The sequence below is a fragment of the Orbicella faveolata genome, unplaced genomic scaffold (assembly GCF_042242905.1).
Source record: "Orbicella faveolata isolate gen_17 unplaced genomic scaffold, um_ofav_v1 contig_27, whole genome shotgun sequence".
NCBI classification, from domain to species: domain Eukaryota; kingdom Metazoa; phylum Cnidaria; class Anthozoa; order Scleractinia; family Merulinidae; genus Orbicella; species Orbicella faveolata.
The window spans coordinates 598,683-620,481 of NW_028301555.1; the positions used below are offsets into that span (position 1 = coordinate 598,683).

The 21,799-nt window shown below is 39.0% G+C and overlaps 3 protein-coding genes and 1 long non-coding RNA gene across 4 annotated transcripts in view; 2 read left to right on the plus strand and 2 right to left on the minus strand.

Annotated features, from left to right (window-relative positions):
- LOC149107014 (uncharacterized) overlaps positions 1-21,799 on the plus strand; it is a 104,648-nt gene that overhangs the window by 48,949 nt on the left and 33,900 nt on the right. The window lies entirely within an intron of this gene.
- On the plus strand, positions 1,289-14,282 carry LOC149107019 (uncharacterized). Its single transcript, XM_089296427.1, has 4 exons — positions 1,289-1,476; positions 2,555-2,894; positions 12,352-12,489; positions 13,379-14,282. The coding sequence occupies exons 2-4, from the start codon at positions 2,582-2,584 to the stop codon at positions 13,843-13,845; spliced, it is 918 nt and encodes a 305-aa protein (XP_089152553.1). The 5' UTR covers positions 1,289-1,476; positions 2,555-2,581; the 3' UTR covers positions 13,846-14,282.
- LOC149107020 (uncharacterized) lies at positions 2,938-11,832 on the minus strand. The gene is made up of 2 exons (XR_016209276.1): positions 11,741-11,832; positions 2,938-4,675 (listed from the first exon to the last, which is right to left on the minus strand). It is a non-coding gene; the product is annotated as an uncharacterized LOC149107020 (long non-coding RNA).
- LOC149107021 (uncharacterized) lies at positions 14,902-21,778 on the minus strand. The gene is made up of 3 exons (XM_089296428.1): positions 21,648-21,778; positions 20,403-21,161; positions 14,902-18,067 (listed from the first exon to the last, which is right to left on the minus strand). Exons 2-3 carry the CDS (start codon positions 21,136-21,138, stop codon positions 17,952-17,954), a joined length of 852 nt encoding a protein of 283 aa, XP_089152554.1. The 5' UTR covers positions 21,139-21,161; positions 21,648-21,778; the 3' UTR covers positions 14,902-17,951.

Below are 21,799 nucleotides of genomic sequence, written 5' to 3' on the forward strand. Positions count from 1 at the left end.
GGGGGGGGGGGGGGGGTACTTATATTTGGAATAGGTGCGTGCCGCGAAAAGTTTTACTGAACCCAAAGCCAAAGAACTGGGAACGAGGTTGACTAAGCCCTGACCCTATTTGAGGATGATCCAATTGAAAGTTGATACCATATTTAAGGCCCAAACCAAGAGGAAATGCTAACCCAAAACATGGCACCCTGTTCAAGGAAAAAAACAAAAACTAAGAATGGCATGAGCAGGTCAACTTTATTTTGTTTGGGTAACATTGGAAGTTAAGTATCAAGTAGATAATGTTTTTTTCGTTTCGCTGGGAATTTACGCACTGGAATTTTAGTTAATACAATTTAGGTACTCTGTTTAAGGATTAGGCGGAGGGTGGGAGATGATTGACATTTTAGGCTTCACATCAAACGGCTCTCAGAGAAAACCCTTTGCCGAAAATGGCAGCCTTTTATTCCATCTCAGTGTAACTAAACCGACCGCAGATGAACGGATGAAGAACAGGAACGTGAAGGAAGACTATCTTCCGTGATGTTGGTGGAATTTCGAGGCGATTGGAGCATTTGGAGCCCTTTCCCTTCAGTGGACTCGATAGGCTGGGATCACTCAGTGCCCAAATTTTGGAAAGGATATCCAGAGGACAAAATAGTGAAGCTAACTGTAACCATCTAAATGTCCACAAATCGGCCCATAACCGGTAGGTGAGAGAGCTTCGTGTACTAAATATTATTATTATTTATTATTTATAAACCTCCCACGCCAAACAAGGAAACACACCTGAAGCACGGTACGTATATTTTATCTATACTCCTTCGTGTCTTTAAGACATAAGAATAGAACCGTTTTTCCCGGCCATGCAAATTATTATATTTCAAGTGTTTTGAGACTTCAGTATTACTGCATTGTACGGACGCTCAGTTTGCGAGCTTGGGATAACTGTGTTTTGACCGCATGTGAGGCCAAAATCATGATGCAGTGATATCTCAAAGGAAAACGAACGCCTACCTCGGTAAATGCCATGGCTTGTGATCCTTTCGAATAGCTTTTATGCTGAATGTGACGTGGCTCTTTTGGTTTTGCCCGGTTTTCTCTGACACTGACACTTGGATCACTTTGTTGTGTCAGCAACGCGCAACTTTGGGTTTCTTCTGCCTCGGGATTAAACTAATTTGTTTATACTTGACTGGAATAAACAAGGTCTTGGTAAATGATATCAGCCTCAGCTTTCAGTTTCGGCTGATGAAATAATTGTTTATTATTGGTGGATAGCAGACCACGCAAAATTTGAGATCCTTTCAGTTTCAGATTTGCGTCAGTTGATTGATTGACAAAAAAACGAAACCTGAGAAGAATGCTAATAAAAATGATGCAGGAAAACTGCGCAATACATTTCGTGTCTCGTTTGTTAGGAAATAAGGATTCAAAACAGTGAAAATCTTGGATAAAACGTCGGCGAAAACCTTTTCATTTCTGCTTCGGAAATTGGTAAGAAATGTTAGATTAATTTTGAAATTCGTATGTCGGCGATAAGTTGTGGTACGGTCCTATTTCTTAAAATAAGTTTGCCCGCGTCTTTTCAGGAAAAATATGTCACTACCAAAAACTGATTAGAAATGAGTAAACTTTGGTGAGGAAGAAGACAAGAGAAGAGGAAGAACGGTTATCTTTATTTATGTCAGAGATTTCTTGGGCGAATAATGATATGAAATATTTCTCGCGATATCAGTCGAGTTGACCAACACCCTAATTTAATGGATTAACAGATCCGACTAAAGCAACATGTTACTTTTGTCTCAGTATGTCGGAATAGTTCAATGCATCTTCGCCTGCAATAATAGAAATTTATTGAGTTACGGTTTTTTAATATGAAGAATGATCTAGAATAAGCTGAATGAGAAATATCAGTAAAACAAAACTTGAGCTTTTCGTTGGGACAAAGAAACTTGTTAATATCAGCAGGTGGCCGCATTAAAGGGTCCAGAGCATAGAGCGAAGGTATGTAATTTGTTACCTTATTTCCAACACGGAAATCTAAAAAAGTGGGCACCCGAGTTCTTCTGCTTTTCAGTCTGAAAGAAATATCAACATAGAGTTCTAAGAAGGTATACTAGAACCTGCCGGAGGCGAGGAAACATTCTATTAGCTTTCCTTTGTTGCCCAATATTCTTTTAGTTCAAATTAATATTTACTTTGATGTTAAATGAATGACATTTACGTGAGTTTTAGGCCTCGTCCGCGAAAATTAGGTGCAAAATGACAGATAATTTTTTACCGATTTTTGGAATCTTCAAACGTTCCCTTGAGCACATACAAGTACGTAGTGAACTGGGACCTTCTCGTTACACTAGTGAATGTGATGCGTGCTATTAAACGGGATCAAGCTGAGAAAAATAGATCCAATCCATTCTGTCTAAATTAAACATGTCAATAATTCCGTTCCCGACAAAGGAGAGCAATTGTGCAGAGCTGCAGTCTTTTAGATGCTAACAACAACATGGATTCTCCATGGCAACTAATTGAGATCACTAACATGTCATTTTGAACGTTTCTATTTCGCTTGTAGCAAAGTCACTGAAGAATTCAATTCAATATGAATCCCAAGTTCTGGCTGTCAGTTGCGTTCCTGATGTCCCGGATTGGTGTATTTCAAGCTGCTGTCCAATGCCAAACAGCGGAATACTCAATTGGAGGAATGTTCCTCAAGGGCCACACCTTTAAAACAGGCAAGGCTGGATGGCCTGCAGGCTGTTATTTCATGTGCGAAGAAGAAGTCACATGTCAAAGCTACAATTTCGTCATTGGTCATAAGGTCTGTGAACTGAACAATCGAACAAAGGAAGCGAGACCTGAAGATTTTAAGCCGGATCAGACAAGGTTCTACATGAAAAGAGCAAAAAACAGAGGTACACTTCCATTCTCCTTATTTCTTTTTTTTTTTTTTTACCCTTTTACAACTCAGTCGCGTTAAATGCTATTGCTTAGCATGTGTAGCTGGTTTTGTTTCAGCAGCACGGACTCTCCAATGAGAGCGGGGAAGCCGCGAGGAATGATGGGAAGCAGTCAAGCTGAAATGCTTTTTTTTCGTGGTTTAGACAATTCAACCAATTTTTATACTCGTAGTAATCAAAAAACATGAGTGCGTTCGACACCGTCTCTTTAATATATATACCTTATGATTTCAGTAGCTGACTTTTAACCTCTGTCTATTGCTAAATTTTACAATAACTGTCTAATTTCTTGCGCGCTGATTGGCTCATTTTTACCATCAATAAGAGTACAGACGGATAAAATTTTAATTTATGCAAGCTTTCAAGTTCAACTTCCAGCTGTCAAACTGTCAACTTTTTAACCAATGAGATTTTGTGGACTTTTTCAAGAAGCCAATCAAAAAGCGAGAAAAGCTATTGACAATGTTCGCGTCATTTTGAATAACATTTACTTATCCCTTTGTTTACGGCAAGTTCACGGCGTTTACGGCGGCCATTTTGGGGTCTTGTTATTGTAAAAAACAAATTGACGTCAGTTTTTTAATTCGTCAGTCCTCTTATTGATGATAAACTTTGTCATTACATTGTCAAAGTTTACTGCGGAAACCACTCGCCTGCGGCTCGTGGTTCCACAGCCACTTTGACAATGTTATGACGCAATTTATCGCATAAAAGACTGACGTTAATTTGTTAAATCAGCATTTTTTATTAGCAACCGAGGTTTTACATGCACGTATATTATAGTGTCAAAATCCATTCCAGTGAAGTCAGTGAAGAGGTCCGCTGTGTAAAATACGATTTGTTGATACGTGCGTGGGCGCCTGTTTCCATAGACTCACAAAAATATTTACAAAAGCCTTCTAATTTCGTGCTAAATATTTTCACGGGTAATGTTTAAGCGTAAAAGCTAATTTGGAAATGTTTACTTTTTACGTACATTATTCTAAGCTGGAAGCACAAATATAAGGAAACTTTTGCAATCGCGAGCAGTCCTTTATCATCAGTTGTAGCAGCAGTATGGTTAGGAACTTCATCTGAGTTAGACAAAGAAGGTAAACTTTTTTTCTTATAAAGTTGTTAGCCGCTACGTTGACATGACGGAGCGAGATTAAAACAATCTTTTATTAAACTGGTAACACTGATTACTTGAGGTAAAATTTCTCGTATCCAACTAACGGTTATCAATACGTCAAATGTGATCGTGAAAAGTAGCCTCGCACCCATTTCTTCGTCAGAAGTAACAAATATTACACGAGACAAGCAAAACATTGGTTGAATCATCACTGCCAGTGTGACGTCACGTTTCGCTTGGATGAAATTCAAAATGGCGCCCAGTGGGTGAAGTACAAGAGGTTGATAAAAATGCGGAATTTCGCTCCGATATTCTGCCCCATTTTCTTAGGTTCGTTAATATGTGGTTTATATTACATTGAGGAATCTTTATTTGGTACTTTTTGGCGGCCAAAATATTCAAAAGGGAGATAATTTGATCGAGAACTTTCTGTTTTGAAGCCAATTTGTCGAGCAAAACTGTTAGCTGGTTGACCTTTCGAGGGCCACTGCATAGCGAAGCAGAGCCACTTTGACCCAAGAATAGGAGGTTCGGCAGAGAGTATACTTGGCTTCTTGTATGTGGAATTTCAGTTCTTCAGTGCTCGTGGTTCGTCTCATCAATCCCTTCAAAGTGCAAAGAGTGGCTGTGTGGAAAGAACAGCCATGTTTCAGATTATGTAAGTTTTCACCTTTGTCGTACTACAGTTTACATTTAGAGCAATATCCGTAATTTGGTTAATAGTTATGGCTTGATTAGTGATTCGGATCTATTTTATTTTGATTTTATTTGGGAAGAGGAGCCTTTTATATGCTAGGTCTGCAGCAAATATTAGAGTTTTATAAACCTGCGAGCCAGCAAGCCATGCGAGCCAAAGGGCGAGCCATGCGAGCCATGCGAGTCATGCGAGTCATGCGAGTCATGCGAGTCATGCGAGCCCTAGTAAAAATGTTAAGATTTTTTATTTGTTTCATTTACACTCACATGAGAACAAGAACAAGAGCAACGGAACAAGATGAATAAGATCGCAATATTAAATTCTTGCAATATTAAATTCTAAGGGAAGGGAGAACCACATGCAGCAGTCAGCCAACCGACAAAGTTTTGGTAACTCTGATTCACTAAAGAGCGAACCTGTTAAAATTACGCGATTCACTCACCATTCTTGACGCCAATACACGGAGTTGCCCTGAAGTACTGTTCTCTTTATTCTTGAATGATTTTCAACGTGGATATCAATGAATGACAGGTGCCAATGGATACCATTCACTTACCCATTCGAGTAGCGGTGGGGCGGTGGAGCCGTACGTTTCTCTCAGAAAATTTCTTTACTTTAGTCCTGAACCTTAATAAATTTTTGACGCATCGTTTTTATTTTTTGCGGATCCTGGGCGATTTGATTACACAAAATTTTCTCCAAACAACAAAAATATGAAACAAAGAAAAAAATTCATCACACTCAGGGTAGCCATTACTATGACGCAAGACTTGGCACGATGTGCAGATGTTTAGAGCATTTTTCATATTTGCCGCACCAGCAATAGTTCCGGTAACCGAAGCGAGATTAGGATTTTCTTTTGGGAATATTTCAATTGTAAGCACTTTTGTAGCTAAATTTTTATTTAAAATTAATTTCCCAGGCCCGAAAAGAGAGAGTACCCTAGGAGCGAGGTTGTACCGTTTATACTCGTCCCCAGGGTCATCTCCACTTTCAAGATGGCGGGCGAGCGGTTTATAGCGATAGTTTAGTGATAGTCGGGCGCGAGATCTATGTTTCTTGGCGAAAAGTCGACGACCTCCCAGACCAGTTGAAGAAAAAAAAATACTCGCATAAATGGCTCGCATGACTCGCATGACTCGCATGACTCGCATGACTCGCATGACTCGCATGACTCGCATGACTCGCATGACTCGCATGACTCGCATGACTCGCATGGCTCACACCGTGGCTCGCAGATTTAGCAGACCCCAAATATTATACCAAGAGACCATATTTTCTCTTGATTATACATAGTTATGTTACATGAAAAACTCAGCTTAGTTCCTTGCCGGCGGCCTAATTGTGACTAACTTTTCCCTGATTTTAGTTTGGAATTTGATATTTTAAAAATTGATAAATGCTGTTAATCCAATAGATCCATCAGAATCTATTGATTTGCAAGGTGATAATCAGCTAATAGTCCCCATTTGTTCATCTAAAAGTTGTAGCCCACTGAAAACAGGTTATTAAAGACACTTCTTGTTTTTTGCAGGGAATGTCACTGGAAGGAACATATCATAATGCACAAATTTCCTTCCAGAATGCCACACCTGGCAGCACTTAGGGATTCTGATGAACATTTTCCCTTTGAAGGCTAATGCCCCCTCCCCCCCTCCCCAGATGATAAACTGGCATGGAGTTTTTAACTCACCTAAGTTTTGATTTTTAAAAATTTCTTTATCACCTGTCAAAACATGCATATGAGAGCTATGATTTGTTTCATATGTTTAATCATGCTGTCAAATTTACAAGTTCCTGCTTTATTTTTGAACCCCCTTAAGCACTTTGCCACACCTCTAGTTAAACTCCCATTGATTGACAGCCCAAGATATTTCCTTTAAAGGCACAGAGTCATACAAAGGCTTACCACAGCTTGATTGTCAGTATAAATCAATTGACAAGTTCAATTTGGAATTAATTTGAGATACCAAATTTACAATAGTTTTAATTAATTGATGTGAAGTTAAAAAAATGTGACTTTTCTGTTATATCAGCAACTAAAATAGATGTCACCAACCTTATTGACTTAAACACCATAATGAAGAAAAAGCTAGGGTGGTGAAATTCAACCATTTTTACACAAGGATAACTGAGCATTGAGCTATGAAGACAAAAAACAGAGCAAAAGACGGGAAATTCTCTGGAGCTAACATCAAGGTTTTCGGCACTGACTGCTATCACACTAACCACATATAAAACCACTAACAGTGGATCAGGCACGACATGTATGGCCATATATGGTCAGAATGAGAGCATAGCTGCTAAGCACACTGGAGGAGAATGAACCTTATGGACCTCCGGAGTCTGAGGGAGAAATTGATTCAGTTAATCAATCATTCTTTTATTTGGTAATGCAGGTTTTATGAAAAGTAGCCTTCATTCAGTGTCCACTCCATGGACATTATCCAAGGACAAATGTGCAGGCAAAAATATTTGATGGATTAAATGGCACATAGAGTCATAATTGAAACTATAGGCTGAAGTGGACCTGTCAAGAGCAGGAGATGATTATAAAAGCAGAATAAATAAAAAGAGCTAATAGGAATAAAACTTGTTAAAATTAAAAAAAATTAATTAAATAGAATAAATGTCTGACTGTCTTTACAGCATTTCAGCATTCTAACACATTTTTTAGCATTTGCTGTCGTTTATTTTGAACGCTATGCAGCAATATCTATTTGGTGACATTTAGTGGAGGGTTGTTTTTTAGTTGGAATATGATGAGAACTTAACTGGCAGTCCCGCTAAAAGCGGTCCACTCGACTTCGGGACCAAAAATAATTTTCCTTCATTTTTTGTCACTGAAAAGGGTTTGACACATATATATTATTATTATTAGCAATTTATTATTTTCCAATTCCTTATTTTTGCTTTGCTACGAGCCAAAATTGAATTTTGGCCGAACTGAGGTTGCCGACCGTGATCAGAAAGGTAAAATTCACCGATTTTGTGAAGCGTGCTACGTCGCCTAAAATGTAGCTCACGGAATTTCGTTTCCGTACGAAATTTAAGGTACATTCATTACTTTGACTGACGAAATATGGAAACTTTTCGAAAAATTCTAACCTTACCAGCGAGGCTGGAAGACACCCTACTCCGAGGCCTTTGATCACCTACTAAAATTTAGCCAAATTTGACGGGGAAAATCTCAAAAGTTGGGTCTAAATGAAGCCTAAAAAGCACAACACAGTAAATTTCATACCTTGATAAACCGTTCTATAAGTTCAAACCGGTGGGTATCTCCTTGGATTGCACGCGAGAACCGATTAAAATCTGCCACAGTCAGTGTGTTTACAGAGCTATCGCTCGTGTTAAAGCTCATTTGCATAACCCTAGCAACCGGTGAAAATACATCTTCTTCCGTTCAGGTTCGTTTGTCGACCTTCTGAGTAGTGGCAAATAGCTTCCTTTAATACTTGTGTACACTCTAGATCCAGTTTTGAGATGAAGGTTGCGTTAAAGTTGATCAATTCTCAAGACTTACGAGACTCCGAAAGTAAATAATGGCGCCGGTCTGCACAAATTAACCGTAGCCGTCGTCCTGACCCTTCCATAAATTCTGCCGCAGAGGTAGCACTAGGAGAAGAAGAAAATCGTAAGTTTTCATTTATCGTTTAATGGCAACTGAATCCTGTACTACTGCCAAGACTACTGGGAGCTTGAGGGCTATGTGTCCGAATTTGAAAAACAACAACAATGAACACTTGCCGGTTGCATCGCTGCGAAATGAACCTGAGTGAACACGACACGCTTGAATGGAACTATGTTTTGCGATGAATGATGGGCTTTACTTCTGTTTTATGCTTGATGCTTGTCTTTTAGTATCTTGCACAGCGCATAAAATAAACTTCGGGATCCGTTTATCGGGTCGTTTATACAACGAAAGCTGCACCGGCTTCGTCAAAATGTCACACAATTTGTAACGTGACCAATTACCCGGGATGGTACAATCGTTGTAACACAAAGTGAGAAATCGGCCTCTCAACATCTGCACGCGCTTTGATATGGACGTTTTTTGGAAGGTTTCTTAGTCCCATCTTTTGATTTTCTTCCATTGTGTTTTCTTTGAAAAACGAACGGCTGATAACGGGAAAGGAAAAGTGAATTTTAGGTCCATGCCTGCTTCCTCCGCCCTCATGTATTAGCAACTCCTTATACTTTCTGAGGAAAGGTAGATAAAAATTGAAAAGGTGCAAAGACTGTCGTCGTTCAGTCATACTGAAAAGATTGCACTAGCCCAAAAAATTAATGGGTGGCTTTTTCATTATCAATCATTTTTGAAATGAGCAAATCTTACCAAATCTGATCATCGACGCGTACGGGTAGGGGATTTGCCCTTGGCCCCTGGTAATTAGCCCAGGGGGGGAGGGGGGTACTTCCAGAAAAGTTGACTGGGGGTGTGCGGCCCACTTCCCAAAACCCTTACCCTCTTTATGACCAAAATCTGCGTTTTTTGCTACCCTATTTATGACCTGACCAAAAATTCGATAACCTATTTATGACCGTTGCGGCTGACACAGTTGCCCTAAATATACGTTATGAAGGGCTTTTGTTGAAGGTCTTATTGATAATGATGAAAAGGTAGCTTCTGCTAAGAAACATACCCAATTCAAGACTAGAGTGCTAAAACCATACCCAATTTATAACCAAAATGGCCAAAATCGATACCCTATTTATGACCCAAACGGCTGGAAGACCCTACCCTTTGGGACCTCACATACAGATACCTATATAGCCCGTATAAGGGAGTACCCCCCTCCTAGGTAATTGGTCACGTTACAACTAACTTGTGTGACATTTTGACGAAGCCGGTGCAGCTTTCGTTGTATAAACGGATCCCGAAGTTTATTTTATGCGCTGTGCAAGATACTAAAAGACAAGCATCAAGCATAAAACAGAAGTAAAGCCCATCATTCATCGCAAAACATAGTTCCATTCAAGCGTGTCGTGTTCATTCAGGTTCATTTCCCAACGATGCAACTGGCAAGTGTTCGTTGTTGTTGTTTTTCAAATTCGGGCACAAAGTCCTCTTTAGCTCCCAGTAGTCTTGGCAGTAGTATAGGATTCAGTTGCCATTAAACGGTAAATGAAAACTTACGATTTTCTTCTTCTCCTAGTGCTACCTCTGCGGCAGAATTTATTGAAGAGTCAGGACGACGGCTACGGTTAATTTGTGCAGACCGGCGCCATTATTTACTTTTGGAGTCTCGCAAGTCTTGAGAATTGATCAACTTTAACGCAACCTTCATCTCAAAACTGGATCTAGAGTGTACACAAGTCTTAAAGGAAGCTATTTGCCACTACTCAGAAGGTCGACAAACGAACCTGAACGGAAGAAAATGTATTTTCACCGGTTGCTAGGGTTATGCAAATGAGCTTTGACACGAGCGGTAGCTATGTAAATGCACTAACTGTGGCAGATTTTAATCTGTTCTCGCGTGCAATCCAAGGAGATACCCACCGGTTTGAACTTATAGAACGGTTTATCAAGGTATGAAATTTACTGTGTTGTGCTTTTCAGGCTTCATTTAGACCCAACTTTTGAGATTTTCCCCGTCAAATTTGGCTAAATTTTAGTAGGTGATCAAAGGCCTCGGAGTAGGGTGTCTTCCAGCCTCGCTGGTAAGGTTAGAATTTTTCGAAAAGTTTCCATATTTCGTCAGTCAAAGTAATGAATGTACCTTAAATTTCGTACGGAAACGAAATTCCGTGAGCTGCATTTTAGGCGACGTAGCACGCTTCACAAAATCGGTGAATTTTACCTTTCTGATCACGGTCGGCAACCTCAGTTCGGCCAAAATTCAATTTTGGCTCGTAGCAAAGCAAAAATAAGGAATTGGAAAATAATAAATTGCTAATAATAATAATATATATGTGTCAAACCCTTTTCAGTGACAAAAAATGAAGGAAAATTATTTTTGGTCCCGAAGTCGAGTGGACCGCTTTTAGCGGGACTGCCACTTAAAGGGATGAAAAGACTACAATGCAGCCTTGAAATTCTTGGAAGCTTAAGAAATAGGAGCCATTACAACATGGCAATGCAGGACAGTTGCAACATCATCAGCCTGTTCCAGGCTCTTGGCCTCTTTCTCTACCAGAACCCGCTCAGCCACGTTTTTCGATTATGCCCACTGACCGAGAACCAGGAACAGGCTACAGCATCATTCAAGATGTGGCATTGTTCAGGAATAAGCCAAGTTATCAGGTTATGACGAAAGATAAATAAATCATACAGCAAAATTGATTTCACCATAACTGTAGTTATGTTTACACCAAAATTGTACACTAAAATGTAAGTGGCAAAAAGAAAACCAAAAACAGCTTACTCACGCTAACTCGAATTTGAACTTTGTTGTGAATATGAAATTACAACACTGAACACCGCAATTGCAGTGGACAGCAATAGGTCAGCAGTTCCAACGAGTCAGAAAAAAAAGCCAACAAACCTTCACAACACAAGCCAACAAAGCTGCTGTATGATTAAAGCCAACAAATTTCACCATACAGCAGGCACAATTAAAACACAAAAGGCAAACGAAGTTGAAACACAAAGAATTGCATTTGAAGGCCTGATAACTACCACCAAAAGTGCTCCAAAACAGACAAAAGCCGATCACATCGCAGGGAAATTTTGGTGGAAATCAAGAAATAAACAACATCTCAACACTCAAACGGATTGATGAGAGGAGCGGCTGGTTCAATCGACACAGAGATACACGCGGATTAAACGTATACTATCGACCCATAAAACCTCCTATTGACAAGACTATTGGTAAGACATTTAAGAGACAAAACGCGAACGTTTTACGTGGACTTCTCTCGTCCCGTTTTCAAGATGGCGGTCCCGCCACTTACCCGCAACAAAATTCAACAAGAATACACGATAACGCGCGCACAAAACTAAAACAGATAATGCACACAGACAAAAAAATAACAAAAAACTGTACACACCTACACTAAGTTAGTAAACAAAAGCGATCTTAGGCCTGTTTTTTGTCTTTCCTAACCTCTGTTGTCCTTCTTCAATGGCGTAATCTGAATAGGCTACTCGAGGCGCTCGCTCGTTGCTATGTGACGTCACACTGGTAGCGATGAGTCTGTCACGAATCAATACCGAAAAACAATAGAGTCACCCCCTCCCTCCTGCAAAATTCTAAAATGATTCCGAAGCTCTCTGCCCAAAATTGAGCCGGATAATTCTAATATTTTTTTCTTTTAATTTTCAGGTGGCTCTGAACCCTATATGCATATTTCTTTAAAACTTTGCCAAAAGTTGCGTCTTATGATGCTTATTAAAATTCGACAATATACAAAAATTTCACCGTGCGGGTTTTGAATTATAAGTTGCTATGGTAATCTGTTATGTCACGAAAATGAAAACAACGTGTTCACCAAAGATTGGGCAGTTTTTTGATACCATGATTGTAGCATCAAGTGATAAAGACTGGTTATAACGACCCATCAAAATTTAAGTACTGGAAATTGTTTTGAGCCACCTTAAGCTCTTCTTGTAAACATTTGAAATAAAATTACTCTGACAGATCTTTTGTTTTATCACACAGTTCCTCTTGGCTCCATTCAAGAGCTTCCTGCTGAATCGTGCGGTGAGATCAAGGCCAGTGAAGGAAATGAGATGGTTAACGGGGATTACTGGATATACTCTGATGGGAATGCTCAGACAATCCTGGCTCGCTGTGAAGGTACAGATGTTAGCTTTAATTCTCAGGTACCCATTAATACACTTGGGTGGAGAGAGGCACTTTGAAAGTAAAGTGTGTCCCCAAGAACACAGCACAATGTCCCCGGCCAGGGCTCGAACCCGGACCGCTCGATCCGGAGACGAGCGCACTAACCATGAGGCCACAGCGACTCCACAGTTCGGTCCAGTGACAAAACCAAATTCGAACCGAGCAACAAAACGTCAACCCGCCAGCTCGGTCCAGTTGAGACATCAGCAGTCTAGCGATTACAGTGTTTTCAGACAAAGTGTGCATGACCTAACTCTAAAACTAGTGGCAAGAATGTAAGAAAATATTTAAAAACCCATCAATTCAGTGTCTGCGCTGAGTTCAAAATATGTTTAATTGTTGTATTGTCTGTGTGCTTTTCAAGTCAATAAAATTCAAATATGCATTTTTTTTGTTTGTTCCAACCGGGTATTCACAATGCTCAACCATGACTGGTGAGATTACGAGCAGACTCAGGCCCTTATTGCTCAAACTCGTGCTGTGATTGATTAAACTCTGTCGTTGCTCTGAAATAAGAAGTGCGTAGTCGATCAACCAAACAATCTAGGGGAAAGCAGTCTCTTTCTCCAGTGGCATAAGTGGGCTAAATGAGCTAGAAGGGTTTGGAATATCATCCAAATGTACGACGCGAAACAAACTACTGATGACCATAAACGTATCTGTTGGAAAAACTCTAATTGTACGATCCAGCAGTACTTACTCTTTACTGAGATCTTGTCTTGTCTAGTTAGAACGCTTCTGATTGCCTTGATGTATAATTTGGTCGATTCTAATCACTTTCCATGTTAAATACTTTTTTCACCATTAGTATTGTATATTTTTTATTAATTTTTTTTTTTAGGAAACTGGCAGAAAATAAACAAAGAATCCGTTTGCTTTGGGGCGCGAAATAACCAGTTCGGCGCCTTTAACATCACAAAGAGTGGACTTCTCAAGACAATGAAGCTCGTCCACAAGTCGGGCTCGATCATATGTAACCGAAATTTCCCGCCATCCTACTGGGGCTGTAGTACAAGCTCCTACTATAGCAAAAACAGCTTAATGACTATCATTACCAATGCAAAGAAAGAAGCCATCCTGCCACCAGCTGGAGACTTAAAAGCTGGCGTCGAAAACAAAAACCACTTTTACAGTCTTAACGGAACTACCCACACATCTCCAGAGCTGATTTTCCGCGATCTTCCCATTCAGGTGTCTGTGTCACGCAATCAGGAGCTGCAGATATGGTTCGGACAGGATTGGACCGATTGGAGTGAAGAGAATAACAGTGGAACAACATGTGTTGATGTGTATGCGTGGTATGCTTAATATCACATGAGCCTCTGACTTATCTGAAACTGTCAAAGCCAAAAAGTTGACTGAAGTTTAATTTAAACAGACAATAAAAACGTGAACGTAAACTCAACTCTTATTAGTCTTGACTAGAATTAAAATCTTGTTACTTCAGTGCGAAAAAAATGTTATGTCACTAAAGAATATTACATAAGAATCTTCGTTTACAAGAGCATATAAAAACAATTCAGACTTTGATCTAGCTACAAAAATATAAGTTCTGAATATTGAAAGAGCATAGATAAAACACGCATTGTATGTGCTGTCGTTTTTATAAAATTTCGGCCAGCGCTAAGGATGAATACAAACCAATATTAACTACAGTAGTGCAAGGGTGCTAAGAAAAGTTTGTAAGTTACACATATTTACAAAAAGTACTTATTCAAGTCAAACATAAAGCATAAGTAACTGTAGACACTGGAATGAATTTTAATCGGTTCATATTTGTCAGAAAATATATATACTTGTCTCGCTTTTCAGTTTTATCCTGTGAATATCGTGACCAACGATCTTAAGGCTTTTCTCCTTTTTATCCTTTTATCTTTTTGCTGCAGTGGTGGACCTTCTACTGGGCTTGCAACCAGTGGAACAATTCCCGAGAAAGCATCATCGAGACGGGCAATTCTCAATAGCCAAATGCAGTTGAGGGAAAATTTGCTCAAAGCTTTTCAATCAAATTTCTAAACATTTTCATGCATATTTAATTGTCTTATAATAACTGACCCAATCACTCTGATCTGGGTATCATTGGAAACTGGATCTCTTCCTCCTTCAGAACTTGAGTATAAGTGACGCCAATTTTGGTCGAAGGTGATGACGTCAGAAGTGTAACAAAGGCCAACGCTCATCACAGCAGGTAACTGCCGACACAGGTGTCAATGGGTCAAGGGAGATAGGGTATCTGTGAAGCCTGTGAAGTAGGTCGTAAAGTGTCCAAAAGAAAAACAAACCTGAATTGGCCTTTTTCCTGTAAAATTTCTTTGTAATAAGTTCGAGTACTTTTCACGTAATTCAGTCGTTGGCAAACTCAACTGAACGTAAAAGGCATTCGACACTTTTTAATTAAAAATATTTAATCATATCTTATTTACAATCCTTAAATGTGTTCTTAGGTCTTCAGTTCTGATTAACAATCTTTTCTCCGCTTGCTCTTGATATCTTTCTTTAGATTTCTTACATGTCAACTTATTTAATTAAACTGCCTTCTTATAAATCGTGAAAGCTTCGCTTTACGTGCATTTTTTAAAACATGCCTCTGCTGAATAAGTATTTAAAACATAATCATTGGATTTGATTTACGGTGATAGTAAATGAGCCTGATCTTAGTGCAACTATATTGATCACTTGAATCATCTTTAATTAAAGCTGAAATTAAGAGATAGAAAACATGCGCGGTGTTTCTATCGAGTTCTAGTATAAATCTAGATCTACTATCTACTATCGTTCGGAATGCCGTTGTCTGATTGGCTACACTACTCACTATCTGTATTCTGTGATAGATAGTGAGTATCGTAGCAGTGTGCCCTTGTTAACAAAATGAAGGCCGCTTATCGGCGTTTTCGAAGTGTCTGTGAAGACGATTTAGATCAAGTTTTGAAACACTAGAAGATTTATACTCAAACAATTAGATTATTCGCTCTCGATTTCTATGCGTGATGAATTCTCGAGCTCATATTCTAATGGATTAATAGAAACACAAGTGGAAGCTTGGGACAACGTGAAATGAGTGCGGGAACAGCTTTTTCAAGTTCTCCCAAACTTCCACGAAAGTTGCTACAAACATGGAGAACATGTTTTCTATTTCGTTCATAAAATTCCTAGACGAAAAAAGAGAAAACTTGTTTACTTTGATCATCAAAACGTAGATTCTCTTCGCTCGCGCCATTATAACGTCAACAGCTCTATCCTTCCATACGGCTGGTACGCCTGAAATCGGAACTGAACAATCAGGATTCAGCAGGAGGGAAAAACTTTTCTGTTCTGACGTCAGTGTAAGTAATCAGGAATAGCGTTGAAATCAGGCAACTTTTCTCACTGGAGATGGCATTAAATATTCACGAAAAGGAATTTACAATTCCCAAAACCATATGGAAAAGCCATATGAAAAATATGAAAAAAAAAAGTGAAAAAAAAAAAGTGAAAAATATGAGACGTTTTGTGTCTCCAAATTAAACTTCCAATTTGGCGCCGGCAGCACCTCGCTCGCAGTTCGAGTGTCGCCAGGTAGGGTAATATTATTGTTGTGTTATTTTGAACAAAATATGCTGTTACTCGTGAAATTCAACCCGGAATTCTCAAGTAAACTATTAGAAGAGGCCAAAGTAACTTTAGCATTGCCTTTATTTTTGTTAGCTGCGAAGAAAAAGGCTATTATCTTGTCCATTCGGTAGGACAGTTAACTTTTGCCTGCCGCTCGTACTGCGGGCGCAGCCGCCGTATGCAAGGATGTTTCTATCGAGGTAACAAAAGAAAAACGATTTTAAGCCAATCAGCGCACGTTTTTTCTATGGGCTATTTTCTAAATGAGTTATAGATTGAATATAGTTTATACATCGGTAGCTCTTTTCACTAACTTTTCTCATTTGTATTACAAAGTGATCGGGCCGAACCTACAAAATTGCCCAAAATTGCCTCACAGTCATGCTGGGCTACAAGGTAATGCAAAATGCGAAAAGTTAACAGCGGTAAACGGCTATTGTGATATCTAGACTAATTCAAAACCTAGAACTCAAACTTTGTTAAGTAAAACTAAACTTTAAACTGACTGTAAGGGTGTTTAAGGTAGTATTTTTCCTCATAGACGAAACACTTCCGAGGCTAATGTGTCCAGACGTCCCAAGTTTCATGTAATTCTGGTACGTTTAAACTTTATACTGGCATGGTCTCACAACATTCATCAATCATTATTTATATGGGCAATCATAAAATATTACACCACAAGTAAATCTACATTGTACTTCCTTTAAACTTTTCTCCATCTGTGGTCTCGACAATCACAGAAAATGCCACCGGTGTTATTCAAACCCCAAGTTACAAAATAGTGTCACTTCAGGGGCGTAGCTAGGAGTTGCGGCGGGGGGGGGGGGTGGTCCTGGGGTGCCCGTGACCCCCCCTTTTGTAAGCCTTTCTTAAGCAAACAATTTACAACAGGTGGCGAAAACAACATGACAATCTAGTTAGTGCCCTCACTTTGACACAGTGTGACGCCCCCTATCCCCCTTTGAAAAATCCTGGCTACGCCCGCGCACTTAATCATTATCTTACAATTTCTCAAAGCAAGCAGAAAAGTGCTCTGATGTACACAATGTTAAAAGCAGCTCCCCTTCGTTCCCCGACCACGTGACCAAAACAAGAAGCTGTCTTTACTCTGTGAAATTCTAATGCAGTTGAATTCCGAAATCCCTACAAAAGTTTAATATCATGTTTTAAAAAATCTATCTGCAATGAACCTACTTCTGCACGTTTTCAAAGGAAAATATAACTGTGTATAAACGGTCTCAAAGTGAAAAGCCAAACCATACACATGTTAACACGTTCCGATGAAAAATTGCTTGCCTTAAAATTCAAGCAGTTTCGTGAATCATGACCAGTAGCCATAATCGGGGACTGTCATGACATAATAATATCATGATGACATGACTATTGAGAAGGAAAACTAGTCTGTACAAAAAGTTACTCTTAAAAACGATCCGGTCTTTGCTTTTCATTGTTGTTGTTTTCATAACACCTAAGCTTTGAAGTAAAGTAAGTCTAATGAAGGTTTCCTTCAAATTGAAAGCCGTCTTGTGTATCATGACACATAATGACTATTTAAAAGGAAACCAACTAATCTTGTTACTTGTTAGGGTAACGACGTAACGGGTAACGCGTGACAGGAGTATCTTTACTATTATTATTATTTCGATAGCTAGAGTAGCACTCCAGTTAGCCTAAATAGCGCTCTGGTTTGACTAAACAGCGTTTCGGTAAGCCTAAAAAGTGCTACTAAATAACACAGACTCGACCTTAGCTCTCAATATTACGCTGACTGTGTCTGTTATTCATTTGTGTAGTTCCCATTCCCAGGAGAGAAAGGAAAACAGTCACGTGTCAATCGGGTACCTCTCTGAACCATCCACATTTTCATCTCTGTATAACGAACCGTTTGAAGGGGAGCGTAACCTAGCGTAACCTCCAGATCTTGTTGAGGATGGCATTTCTGGGAATAAAAAAGAAACGTACTTTTAAAGCCTGTTTGAACAAGACTTATTGAACGGGTTTGGTTGTATCAGTGTAAACATTAGATTAATATGTACTAAGTTTTAGATGGCCTAATGTCAGGGATACTGGTATATGGCAAACTTTAATCTGGGTCATAACGTTTTCGCTTTAAAGTGATCGCTTTAATACTCTTTCTTTGGTTATAATTTCGTGAAATTCAGTTTAACTGAGAAAAATAGTAGTAGAGTTTAAGTTGACACTGCTTTTGGGATAAAATCGCAGTCAGTCAGCAATGTTACTGATATCTATATTTTTTTGTGTGTGTGAAATTTCTGGAGTCAGTTTATTTGTCTTACATGTATATAGCCTAACCAAGGTTTAGCAGAATCAGCATGGCTTTCATAGCATAGTTGCTTTCGTATTTTCTTGGCGTTACCTTTTACCTCATGGATGCGTTACATCCTACACTTAATTGATTAAGCGAAATAGGGACATTATTCTATATGCAAAAGGTTTCATCTACATATATATGATGATAAAGAACCTGGAGTGATGTCTCTCATATTCCTCCAACCTGTCAGGCCCTTGAAAAGTTACGCGAGTGTTAGTTCAGATCATTGCGTGACTATATGAATGTGAAAGGAGCATGTTAGAGACGGATCCGGGGGAGGGGTTTAGGGGGTTGACACCCCCTCCCAGAGTAGCATTTTATTTGTTATTTGTTCCACTTGATCACAAAATAGTTCTATGTGGTACTGAATGGTGTTATAAAGGTGGTTTGTTTCACTTACACCAATTTACTGGTTGTCAAGATAGGAAAAGAAAATGTACCAGTTTGGCAACTAGTACTACACTATTATTTTGGATTTTCTGGTAATTAAAAGGGAAGCTCCAGGGGTTATATCATACCTTCACAAACTTTTTTCAAGTGTCAGAGATGCTGAAAATGGTGATTTAAAGGTTAAATCAGAACTTTTTTTTTTAGACACACAGCCAGGGAGCCCAATATAGAGGCTTGTGCCTGTGGGTGCTTGCCATCCATGCAGTGGTGTCAAAAGGTAAGGTGTACTGAACCCCCTTTCAGGAATTCCTAGATCTGCCCTGGCATGTATCACAGTTATTATCAATTTGTACCTCTGTAAGAAGGGACTATGAATTAAATGATGTGGTCTTTATACCATCCAGCATTGACCCCATGCATATAAAAACATTCCACCCCTAGAAACCTGCTCAAGCATCTTAAGGCATAGCTTATCCCTTGGTTAAGACCCCCTGTGAAGTTTAAGACTTATTCCTTTGAAAACAACATTCATGTTTTTTTTTTTTGCCTTGAGGCCAGATCAAAATGAACATTAAAAGGAATTTAGTGTCCCTAAATCGCATAATAAGATATTGTTAAGGTGGTCACATTTCTGATGATGTCATAATCTTGGCAATAGGAAATCCTCAAATGGGGCGAGAATGGTTAATAAGCAACATATCAGAAATCAATGATTCTTTGAAGAAACTTTAATGATCTGTGCATGGAATGGTGAGAGTTTTTATTCTCATAAAAAGGACATTTTCATATTTTTTTCTCTTTAGAGACAAAATATGTCACAATTGACTTGTTTCACTAGTTAGAGTAGTTTTCAGTTGAGTGCTGTAAAACCAAAACCAAACCAACTTACCAATTAGACTAACTCAGCCAATCTCAAACTGATTAGTAAAACCAGAACCAAAACCCAGGTAATTGCCTGATTGCTTTCGACACTCAATTGAAAACCACTCCATCTCATAAACGATACTGAACCACTGTCAACCATTCCAGCGCAAATCATATAACGGACAACAAGACAATTACCGCACACCATATCGTTTCAATTTACACATATAAAATTTGTTGTATGGCAGCTCGCTTGCCTCAGCCATTTCCAATTTAACTTTAATCCAATCAAACATTGATTACAGGTCAAGAGACCTAACTAATAAACATTAAAACCAACAATGAGTTAACTTTATGTTCTATATTGTTAACCAAGTTTGAAGGTGTTTTGGTAAATTGCTGAAGCTATATGATTGTTTTCAGTTGTTTCCAATATGCCTACATGCTTGAGATGTTTTGGAATGTAACATCTCCTCTTATTCTGGCAATTATTGATTGGATGCGTTTTGAAACTTACATCAACCTGTTCTTTAAGAATCAGCTTCACAAAAGGGGGGAAAGTGAGGGGGGGGGAGGGTGGGGAACTTATTTCAAATTTTGGCCCTGGAAGTACTTATTTGAGAAATTTTGGGAGAATTAAAAAAAAAGAAAACATAAAAGTTATAACAGTGCAAATTGATAGTCTCACCTTGTAGATTAATGCTTCCACCAGCCTCCACGAAATCTCCAAGTAACTTGTCCAGAAGTTTATTTGCCTCAGTCTTTACTACATAAATGAAGTTGATCATGTAGAGAACCATAACAAATACTTTAATGACAACAGTGGCAATGTTGAAATCTGCTTTTCCCTCGTAATGTTGATCGTAGCAGGAGAAGGTCTGGTTGAATCGCACTGGTGTTGGGTCAGTTGAATAAAGTGAACACTTGTACACCAGAGGTGAACTAAATTCATATTTAGACTCTATAAAATTGTACCAAAAACAAAAATATATTGTTGATAGGCCAACACAAAAAAGTTGAACACCCAGGGACAACAGTTGCTTCCTCCTGAACTTGTCTGGTGACCAGTTGAGTGGTGAATTAACTGATTGCTGTGACTCCTCATTCTGAATCATTCGATTGTGCTTGAACTTCCACAAGTACCTTGTATTTTGAATCATGGTAATTATCCAAACGGGAAATAAACCGCCATCCAATGTAAACATAACATAAAATTTTACACCCAGATCTAAAGTGAAGTTGTCATAACAGCGCTGTTCAGTGGAAACATTCCATGTGGGGACACAGCTGAATACTTCTCTGTCATCTGCATTAATGCTTTGTTGAAAACCAAATATTGCGAAGTCGGAGATTACAAGTGCAAGATATGGAATGAGTCCAAGCACTATCTCTGATCGAAGTATCAGTTTAAGTAAGTCCTTCATTGCAGAAAATCACAGCTTCAGATCTAGAGTTAAGAAAGGGAAAATAAGCACTTTAGCTTATCATATCACTCTAGCTAGGCCTGTAGCTAAACCATTTGCAGACCCTTGCATTTCAAATTGAAGCCCCATCAGGGGGTTCCCATATCCCGTTAATTTTTGGCCTAAATATCCCGTACATGTCCCGTTAATTCCAGTTGCAAAAATTAATAAATGATTTTCCTACTCAATATTGCGTTTTATCCCATTTTGCACTCGCAATCTCTTTGCATATTTATGGCTCATAAGCCGGGCCAACTCTTTAAAGTCGAATCATTCTCTTTAAAGTTAAAACTTGCCTGCCTCAATTTCGTTAATTTAGAAATTAAAGTCCTAAACACTTTCATCAGTCAAATATCTCCAAACCCGCCATCTTGTCCAAATTCAGCAATTTGTTGTCTCCAAATCCCTCCTTTTCAGCGGGCCACTCCTGGAGTTTCATCTCAGTTAAAACCCTTTTATGCAATACTAACCTTCAATGTTATAGTAGTATTCACAATGGATCAGGTTTCTATAAATTCTCTTCCAGAAATGGTATCCGGCCCGGAGGCAATCACACTGCGGAAATGCTTACCAAAACCGACTGCGTAATTTTTTGTATTTTGCAGAACGTCCTCGTACCCAG

Bases quoted from the DNA above. Each gene is read 5' to 3' on its own strand.
- LOC149107019 (XM_089296427.1), top strand. From the start codon at position 2,582: ATGAATCCCAAGTTCTGGCTGTCAGTTGCGTTCCTGATGTCCCGGATT. The intron at 2,895-12,351 runs GTACACTTCCAT...TTTATCACACAG, and splicing joins GAAAAGAGCAAAAAACAGAG to TTCCTCTTGGCTCCATTCAA. The intron at 12,490-13,378 runs GTACAGATGTTA...TTTTTTTTTTAG, and splicing joins AATCCTGGCTCGCTGTGAAG to GAAACTGGCAGAAAATAAAC.
- LOC149107021 (XM_089296428.1), bottom strand. From the start codon at position 21,138: ATGAAGGACTTACTTAAACTGATACTTCGATCAGAGATAGTGCTTGGA. The intron at 18,068-20,402 runs GTGAGACTATCA...TTTTATTCCCAG, and splicing joins TGGAAGCATTAATCTACAAG to AAATGCCATCCTCAACAAGA.